The 9,998-nt window shown below is 40.5% G+C and overlaps 1 protein-coding gene across 1 annotated transcript; it reads left to right on the top strand.

Moving 5' to 3' along the window:
* Positions 1 to 2,168: 2,168 nt before the first annotated feature.
* On the top strand, positions 2,169 to 9,772 carry LOC109975084 (sodium- and chloride-dependent GABA transporter 2). Its single transcript, XM_020625597.2, has 15 exons — positions 2,169 to 2,324; positions 2,662 to 2,853; positions 4,100 to 4,234; positions 4,364 to 4,504; positions 4,602 to 4,689; positions 4,800 to 4,932; positions 5,102 to 5,236; positions 6,073 to 6,176; positions 6,296 to 6,420; positions 6,537 to 6,649; positions 6,820 to 6,957; positions 7,907 to 8,009; positions 8,195 to 8,295; positions 8,399 to 8,569; positions 8,768 to 9,772. Exons 1-15 carry the CDS (start codon positions 2,318 to 2,320, stop codon positions 8,912 to 8,914), a joined length of 1,833 nt encoding a protein of 610 aa, XP_020481253.2. The 5' UTR covers positions 2,169 to 2,317; the 3' UTR covers positions 8,915 to 9,772.
* The last annotated feature ends 226 nt before the right edge of the window (positions 9,773 to 9,998 follow it).

The raw sequence follows: 9,998 nt of genomic DNA, 5'->3' as shown, positions 1-9,998 counted from the left end.
GGCAAGTTAAGCTTCTCATTTCCTGTCTCACTCATTAAGCTCAATTAGAGGAGAGATGTGGAGGCATGTTGTGCAAGTCTGGTATGAGGACTTGCATGGGGGAGCGCTCGGTAATAAGGCTGCAAATACTGCTGCATTGCACAAAATGTTTGTAATAATTAACACATTAACCAATTTTTTATTTTTCATTTGGACATCCTTATTTAAATTTTTTTGACATAGCCTCCCAGTTTTCTTGTTGGGATGAAAAGCAACAATTTGACTGTAATTATACAAGAATATCTGCTTTTCTGGAAACATGACTCAATCGCTAAGGAGAGAGCGGAGGGTAGGATTGTGGGAGGGCGCTGGGGCAGTGTGTGTGTGTGTGCTGATGTCCACTTCTTACTCAGCCGAGTCAAATCCGGAGCGATCTGACCTTAGCCGCTTTTGTACCTCACCTCTGTCACCACGACAGTCAGAGGTAGAAATATGTGATCACAAGGGGGGGGGGGTGCAAAACATTTACAAAATGAACTGTAATAATCCATTATATAACATCTGCTCAGTTGTCTTATTATGCCGATACAACAGGGACTCTCAAATATTTAGTAGTTGAACAAACTTTTCAAAATCAGATCTATAGTAGATTGTTTCTCTGCTTTTGTTCTCTGTGATTTTTTTCCAACAGAAAACAGACTGTGCAGGCTTCCTCTCACCATTAGTTCCTCTGCTAGGTGACCATACAGAGAAGTAAAAGCAGCAACCTGATGCACATGTATGTCTTTGTTAGAGTTATTTAGCAGATTTCCGTCGGTGTTTGCACACTCTGATTCCTCTGATTTTCACAATTTCCCTGCTGCCATAATCCTCTCAGGCTGTCATAAATCATGTTAACGTAAAGTGCAGACTTTCTTTTTTTTTTTTTACCTTAGACATAAAATCAGGACATGCTGCATTGCTTCAAAGACATATTAAAACCCAAAATGTCTTGTAAGGAAGCTTTTTCCTTCATCAAATTAAGAATATTGTAAATCTGCCCATGCCATCCTTAATGGGAGACACATTTCAAATACATCATTTACTGTCCACTGCACCAGATTCACTGATCACATACTGTCAGCCTGTTCCACTTCTCTGCTGCACCTCATTTAAATGGGTGAGTCAGGGCAGGTGATGTACTTTGCTCAAATGGAGGGAGAGAAAGAAAGTAATAATAATTATGATAACTTTATTTATACAGCACCTTTTAAAAACACAGGTTTACAAAGTGCTTTGACAAACAGCAAAAACAAGAACAAACTAAACCAAACACAGAAGAACATAAACAACAGCAAGAACATAACAAATGCAAAATATAAAAAATAATTAATTAAAATTCAACAGAAAAGAACCAAAAGTGCACGATACCCAACAGACATATATAACCCGACGTTCACAAGAAGCATCATAAGAACCCAGGCAACACAAGAACCCAACAACAAGAGCTGAGACCAAGAGGAGCAAAGATTTAAAAAGATGTAAGAAACTAAAAGAGCTGAAAGCAAATAAAAAGATAACAGCAATAAGAAGGTAAGAGCAGTAAAAGAAATAGAAACAAGTGGTTAAAGGATAAAAAAAAAACTATAATATTCATAAAAATAAAAAGTAAATATAAATATGAAACATAAATAGACAAAGTAAGATAAGAAATTACAAAGTTAAAACATAAGAGGATTTAAGATTAGAGCATAAATAAAGAGCATAAATAAAAGGACAGAAGTAAAAGAAGATAAAAATAGTAAAACTAGTAAGAAAAGACATTAAGAAGACGACATCAGAAGTCTGTAAAAGTACGTTTTAAGAAGGGATTTAAAAGAATTGGGGGAATCTGCAAGTCTTATCTCCTCAGGGAGGTCGTTCCAAAGTCCAGGGGCCTTGACTGAAAAGGCCCGGTCACCTTTAGTTTTAAGTCTTGACATTGGAACGACCAGGAGGCCCCCTACCTGAGGATCTAAGACTGCAGGCTGGCTCATACTGTGTCAGTAGCTCTGTTACATAGCTTGGAGCGTCCGTGCTTTAAAAGTAATGAGCAAAATCTTAAAATCGATTCTAAAACTTACAGGAAGCCAATGTAATGAAGCTAAAATTGGAGTGATGTGATGTCGTCTGTCACAACCAGTAAGAAGCCTAGCTGCTGCATTTTGGACTGGAAAGTGGAGGCTGGCCTAAGTTTAGCATTACAAACCCCCGCCCCTCACTCTTGTCATGTTAAATACTAAAACTTGAGCATTTAGTGAGAAATCTGCAGAGACTTGAGAGACGAGAGTTATACACAGGAGATCAGAGTGACACTGCAATGAAAGGTGAGCTATAAACATCATTTCAATTCCTGTTTATGGAGATTGGCAATTATGACTATTTTCTGTTCTTTTAATATTTTAAAACCTTCTTTGTTTAGGCTTAGGATAAGGATTCATTGCAACTTACTGAAATGCAAACAGAGCTTCAAATGTGTCTTTAAATTTGTGTTTTTAGATGGATTGAGCATGCATGTTTGTTTATCTTTACAATATTAAACATTCAAATTTTATACAAGCATCGTGGAAAAACATCTTCCCACTGTTTCCTCACTGCTTAAGGGCATCATTTATTACAATTCTAAGCAGCCTCTGCATCTTGCCTCTCCTGTCTGTTTTGCAGGAGACGCTGCCAAAGCAGGCCTCCCGAATGGCACCAGACAAGCAAAGGACCTTCTGCCCACCTCGGAGGAGAAGATGGAGGAGCGGGGCCAGTGGGGGAACAAGGTGGAGTTCATTTTGTCAGTCGCCGGCTCCATCATCGGCCTGGGAAACATGTGGCGCTTCCCTTATCTCTGCTACAAGAACGGAGGAGGTGAGTGGAGTATTAGACTGACGCTGAAGACATTCATGGTTGATCCTATGCGGATTTATAAATCAATGTCAGCAATGACAGACGGACCGAAACCTTTCAAACACAGATTTGCATAAGCCATGTGCGTAGTTTACTTGTAAGGCAGACTTAAAGAATTCAGAGCTGTTCTAGTACATTTATACATTCAACCATGCAGTATTTTTAATTCATTAAAACCCTGAGGAATCAAAAGAAAGAAGAAGAAAAGTCAATGACAGAACACAGGTTTCTCTCAGGGACACTTGAGCTCAGGTAAAAGAAATACAATTCCAAGGACTCACAATTTAACTAAAAACAGACAAATCATTTCTCCCCTCATTAGCTGTCAGGCATGCTTGTGTAGCTGCTAAATTAGAGACCCCTCTTCCTCCCTCTGTGGGGCAGCAGGGTCAGGGGTCCGGGATCGAGCGGGGTCAGGCAGCTGTTGTTGCTCCTTGCTCACAGCAGCTGTCCCGGCAGAGAGGCGGAAATCTGAGTGGGTCAAACATCCCGGGCCACCCGATGGGGATGACGACCAGACAAAAAAAAAAAAAAGGCAAAAGAGAGTGGCAGTGGCTCGGGCCTTAAGTGGCCAAAACTGAAAAAAAAAAAAAAAAAGAATATTTATTTATTTTGTGTTAACGCACCTCATACCTTTGAGCTCTTATTTTCATCAAGATTTAGAATACAGCCTTAGTGCAGTTTTTTTTCTATATGATAGTTGGAGACAGGAAAACAAGCATAGAAGTGTCATTCATTATTCTGTGAGTTTTAGACCTGGACCAGATAGTTTTTAGTTGTCTGCAAGATATTCCACATGCAGGGAGCTTCTTGTGACTTTGTCCTTTCTGTAGCTGCAGTCTGGATTTGTTTGCTAACTGCACAAGCACCCTGGTGAAATACACTTCTGGAGTATTAGAGCGCTGCAGTGTGCGAGCCTCACAAGAGAGCCATTTGCTGTGTGAAGGATTTAGCTGAACGTTCAGATTTCCCATCAAAGACACACCAGTAAGATGGATTGGAAGCTTTTAATATATCAGTGGAAGATTTTTTTTTTGCAAATGCATGCTTGGCCAGGCTTCCATCATCATGCATTGCAAACACTGATAGAGGCAAAAGACTGCAGCCAGCCAGACAGACAGAGATGGTCCACCATTTTCAGCATTTTTCTGTAGTATCATGTTTAAATGGTCCCCAACCTTGAATCTGTTGGATGTCTTTGACTCAGGTGCATTCCTCATCCCCTACATGATCTTCCTGTTCACCTGTGGCGTTCCTGTATTCTTCCTGGAGACGGCACTGGGCCAGTACACCAGCGAGGGAGGCGTCACCTGCTGGAGGAAGATCAGCCCCTTGTTTGAAGGTAGGTCGGGTCGGGGGAAACGAAAAGCAACTTTTTGTGATGACAAAACATGTTTTCATTTACAAAACAGTGTTCATGAGAATCGTTTCTTTCTATTCATCATTAATGACATGTGCACTTATTCTGCAGGGCTTGGCTATGGCACACAGGTGATAGTGACTCTGTTGAACTTCTACTACATCATCGTTCTGGCCTGGGGGATTTTCTACCTGTCTTTCTCCTTCTCCTGGGACCTGGCCTGGTCCTCCTGCAACAACACATGGAACACAGGTAACATAATGTGTTCGTAAGTGCGGTGCATGAAAAGTTTGTTTCATTTTTAAAAAATAAAGAACCAAAAAGACATTGTGGTTCTTTTTCCGCGCAGAAAATTGTGTGGAGTTCCAGAGGAGAAACACCTCATTCAACCAAACAATCAACCTAAATGCCACCTCTCCTGTCATGGAGTTCTGGGAGTGAGTATTTAAAACCCCCCCACCCCCCAAACCTCCTCTTCTTTACATATATTCGAAATGGAAATGACAACACTTTGTTTGAACACTGAGTTTCTTTATTGTCTCTGTAGGAGACGAGCGCTGAGGATTTCCCCGGGCATTGACCACATGGGATCTCTGAACTGGGACCTGGCCCTTTGTCTGTTCATAGCCTGGGTCATGTGCTACTTCTGCATCTGGAAGGGGACGAAATCAACGGGAAAGGTGGGTGAGAAGGACCTCCATGAAGATGCCAGGTCACTGTTTTTGATCTGTTTATTTTGCTTAACCATAAAGGAACACATCTGGTATTTATTTCTTCTAGATGGCATGTTACTTGTTTGTATATTTAACTTCTGTGTGTGTGTGTGTGTGTGTGTGTGTGTCTACATAGGTGGTCTACTTCACTGCAACCTTCCCCTATATAATGCTGATAGTGCTGTTGATCAGAGGGCTCACCCTACCTGGGGCTGCGATCGGCATCAAGTTCTACCTTTACCCAGACCTGGGACGACTTGCCGACCCACAGGTAACAACCCCCATAAAAAAAAAATAAAAAAAACAGCCTTGGGTCACCTTGACAATGAAAGCACAATTTGAGATGATTTAGTGAAGTGGTCCCCGTTTGGGCAAGGGTGCACCAGGTGCTGGTATCCCATGGTTCTCTGCTTGGGAGTCTAGTTGCTGCTGGGTCCATCTGCTCTCCATGAAAGAGACAGGGACTGCAGGGGTCAAATACAGGGCCAGGACACCACTGAGACTGTAAACATGAGATCTACCACAACGGAGCCACAGAGTCTAAAACTAAAAAAGACTTTTCCAGTTTTTTTAACGCTTGGTAATCTCATTCTAATTTTCAGTCATTTATCAGTTATGCCATACGACTAACCAAACATACTCACGAAACGTATATTCCAATGTGCTTTTTTTTTAAACATCTCCAACATGGCTCCTCAAAGGGCTCACACTTGTTCTATTCCCAGAGCCTGATTTCTGCTTTCCCCATCATTTCTTTTGCTTTTTTTTTTTTTTTTTTTTACAGGTTCTTATTTTGTAGTTTTTACTTGTCACTATTGTTTATCCGGTTATGTAACCCATCACAGATCATGCCCTCTGTGTTTTTCTGTTTGAGAATGAGTGTTTAGAACATGACTAATGATCAACTTCAACAAATAATTCACACTATTGTGCAATTACATAAGTCACTGATTATGCAAACCAGTCCCCGGCACATGTATTCCTTTGGCTAGTCTAAACACAGCGTGGCACGTTTGTGTATATAATCAGCATGTCGATTACATATATTGTACCATCACTTTAGTTTTAGCGGCTGATTGTTTTTGCTTGTTTTCTCTGTTATATAAGGTGTGGATGGATGCCGGCACGCAGATCTTCTTCTCTTATGCTATCTGTTTGGGGTCGCTGACTGCTCTGGGAAGCTACAACAAGTACAACAATAACTGCTACAGGTCTGCAAACGTTCTACTTAAAACCAGTTTTAAAAATGAACAAATAAGCAGTTTGAATTTCATTCAAAATAATGCAAATTCTCTTGATATTAATATCTTCCATGCGCTTTCTTTTGCAGGGATTGTCTGTCTCTGTGCTGTCTGAACAGCGGCACCAGTTTTGTGGCTGGCTTTGCAATCTTCTCCATCCTGGGTTTCATGGCCTACGAGCAGAATGTTCCCATCTCAGAAGTGGCAGAATCTGGTGAGGCTTCATCTCAGCAGAAGGATCAGTCACAGAAAAATAGAAGAATATGTTCATGGAATCCCCCTGCTCAGTATTTCTATGACCAGTTTACATTGTTTTACTTGTTGCTGTAGGTCCTGGTCTGGCCTTCATAGCGTACCCCCGTGCTGTATCCATGATGCCTTTCTCTCCTCTGTGGGCCGCGCTCTTCTTCATCATGATTGTTTTCCTTGGGTTGGACAGTCAGGTAGAAATTCCCTCCTTACGTCAAGTTTATTAACACTGACACAATTTTCACCGTTACATTTCCCATTGAAGAAACCTGGTTTTGTCTGGAGACAGATTTTCATGATTTTTTTCTGGTTACCTCTCTCCTCCTCTTCACTTCTCGTCCCCGCCCTCCCTCCTTCTTCGCAGTTTGTGTGCGTCGAGAGCCTTGTGACGGCGATAGTCGACATGTACCCTGCTGTGTTCCGACGTAAAAACCGTAGGGAGCTCTTCCTGTTAGGGGTCAGCTTCGTCTCTTTCTTGATGGGCCTCATCATGCTGATGGAGGTAGGGGTCAGAAGAACACAGATGCAAACTACACAGACAAATGCACACACACACCTGCAATATCATTTCCCTTGGATGACATCATTTTTACTAGATAGTGTATTAAGATGTATTACCTAAGATGATTCCCCCTCATTTTATTTTCTTTAGAGAGACATCATTTGTTATCTGAATTTACACATATACAGTCAAGACAGGTTTTCTTTTGGTGGTTGCATCTGGTAGTTTAGATGCTTTGCTCTAGTGAAGTAAAAACATTTGCAAAGTCCAACATGGTTGACAAAGTTTCACCTCACAGCTGGAAACATGAATGCTCTGCAGAGGTGTCGACAAGTCATCATTTTGTAAGTCCAACTAACTTAAAGGTTTTATGCAACATGTTTCAGGTGAGTCTCAAGTGTTGCTATGCAACCCCTCTTGAGCTAAAGTCACCCAAGTAACCCAACCCACACCTGGAGTCCCTTGTGATGAGCTTCAGAATTTCTTTTATAAAAGATGTGTTCTGGCCCAGTAAGATGTGTAGTTATTTATAATAAGTAGAGTTCCTAGCATTCAAATGACATTTTGACATCTGTGAATATATGCACCTCAGAGATTTCCTTACACTGGATATATTTATTTCCAGAACTTCCAAGTTACACAACACTAAGTCAAAGTTTTGTTTATCACATACAGACTCAAAATGTTTTTCCAACATGGAGTAGATAAAGTTAAGCTTATTATTTACATCTTCACACGAACAAAGGAGTTTGCTTTATTTGCTCTTTATAATTCTTTGTTTTCGGTTTCTCTCTGGTTTTGTGTTGCGGGTAGATTCTTAACACGTAAAGCTCAAAATTGAACTAATTTGAGTTGAATTAACTGTCAGCTTGTAGATCAGGTCATGAATCAGGCAGGTTGATAAGTCTTAATACGACTAAGTCCTTTTGATCGCTCTCTCTCTTTGTAGGGGGGCATGTATGTCTTCCAGCTCTTTGATTACTATGCTGCCAGTGGCATGTGTCTTCTCTTCATGGCCATCTTTGAGACTGTCTGCATTGCATGGGTCTATGGTAAGAGTCCTCTCACATAAAACACCTTAATTCACTAAGATGAGAGATACATGTTATACTTGGAAATTCAAAATATTTCATCATTTTGCAGATTTAATCTGAATCATAGAGAGACATTTCTATTCCTGCAGCTTTTTGAGACACATCGTGCAGAGAAATGTTTTTTCTCCCCTGTTTCCTTCCAGGTGCTGATCGCTTTTATGATAACATTGAGGACATGATTGGTTACCGACCTGGACCGTATATCAAGTACTGTTGGATGTTTTTGACCCCAGCGACATGCATTGTAAGTAACTAATTCAGAAGAGTCAAAGCTTTCAGACAATGACAACAGCTGAGCAGATTCATTCTTAACAATACAAGTCATTTCATTCTTCCTGTCTCTCCAGGCTACATTTGCATTCTCCCTTATCAAATATACTCCCCTGAAGTATAATAATGAGTATGTGTACCCGTGGTGGGGCTACGTCATTGGCTGGCTGCTTGCTCTCTCCTCCATGATCTGCATCCCGCTTTGGATGTTGTACAAACTCAGCACCACCCAGGGGACTCTCAGAGAGGTAAATGTTGATCCTAACAGAGCGCATTGTGGCCTTTAGGCTGTTTTGAGTACTGATTCATAGGATTTGTCCTCCCATTTTGCTCTTAAATAAACTGTGCTGTGTCCCAAACCCTTCTGAAACTGGTCTCAACTTGAACACATCCCATTAGGGAATCAATTCAATAATCGATAATGACACTGGTTTATCTTTTCACAGCGCATCCAGCTGCTCACCACACCCTCTGACAGCTTACCCAAAACCAAAAGGGAGCAGGAGAGGTCACTGGCCATCTTCACTCCTGAAGTAGAGCCCCTGAATAGAAACGGCTACTATCCTGTGTCAGAGAAAGACTCCAACTTATGAGGCTCCAGCGATGATGTGTATGGAAAAGACTTGTTTTTGTCTGGGGGGTTTCCATTGTTGACTTGCTGCACACTTGCCCCATCACATAGACAGCAGGCAAAGAAACAACAAAGTGTCACATAATCTGTAATAAAGACAAGAGGTATTCAGGAGACAAAGGGCCTACTGTGTGTTGGGTTTTGCCACACATGACGTGCACTTCAGGGATGGCAGTAAAATGATGAGAGGAGGATAAAGACAAGAAATCTAAACTCCCTTCATTGTTCATCTTTTTGGATTACTTAGAAGTTTTAAGGAACACACATGTATTTTTTCAGGGACAAAGGGTATTTTCCTTAAAAACAATAAAAACATCGGCCATCATGGTCAGCCTTTTAACAGCTTTGTTCTGAGAAAGTGTAACCTTTTTATAATGTAACTCTGGATGAGGGCATTCAAGAGACAGACACAGGTTCAGACAAAAGTTTGAAGCTACATCCTGTTTTTTTCTTAGTAAGGATATGTTTTGTGCAAATATCAGTTTGGGAGTAAAATGGGTAAACAGGTTTAACATTTGTTACCATTTAAAAGTGTGCTATGACTTTTTTAGTCACCATTGTATCATATATCTTCATTACTGATTGGGGAAATGTTCCCTTATTTTATTGTCAATAAATACAAAGACTTTCAATGTATTTTTTTTTAGCCAATGATCTGTGTAATGAAAAGATATGAGTTGTCAGTAAAATTCTAATGCTGTAGCACTACAATAGCTGACATATACATTGTAATTTCATATTTTCTACTGTAAAAAAACATGACTGTACAAAGAAATTTGAATCTTGTGAATGTGTTTTTAAATAAACATGGAAAATTTCATTTGACTTTCATTCGTCCAGTGCTTAGCAATGCTGTTTAACTGTAATTGTATTTCTCTGGAGGGAGATTTATAAAGTCTGGATGAAAACACATTGGTGCATCATGGGAATTTTAGTGACTAAACGACTCTATATATCCGTTTCACTGTATCTTATTTTTTGCAGCAGTGGAGTAACCCTTCAACCTTTTGCTCTACACACTCATTAGTAATAATGATATGGGGCAC

This window comes from Labrus bergylta, chromosome 23 (assembly GCF_963930695.1).
Source record: "Labrus bergylta chromosome 23, fLabBer1.1, whole genome shotgun sequence".
In the NCBI taxonomy this organism is placed as follows: domain Eukaryota; kingdom Metazoa; phylum Chordata; class Actinopteri; order Labriformes; family Labridae; genus Labrus; species Labrus bergylta.
This window is presented reverse-complemented; position numbering and strand designations above follow the sequence as displayed.

What these genes read in the sequence shown, in the direction of transcription:
- LOC109975084 (XM_020625597.2), top strand. An exon ending in GACGACTTGCCGACCCACAG is followed by an intron (nt 5,237 to 6,072) that starts GTAACAACCCCC and finishes CTGTTATATAAG; the next exon opens with GTGTGGATGGATGCCGGCAC. An exon ending in TGACCCCAGCGACATGCATT is followed by an intron (nt 8,296 to 8,398) that starts GTAAGTAACTAA and finishes CTGTCTCTCCAG; the next exon opens with GCTACATTTGCATTCTCCCT.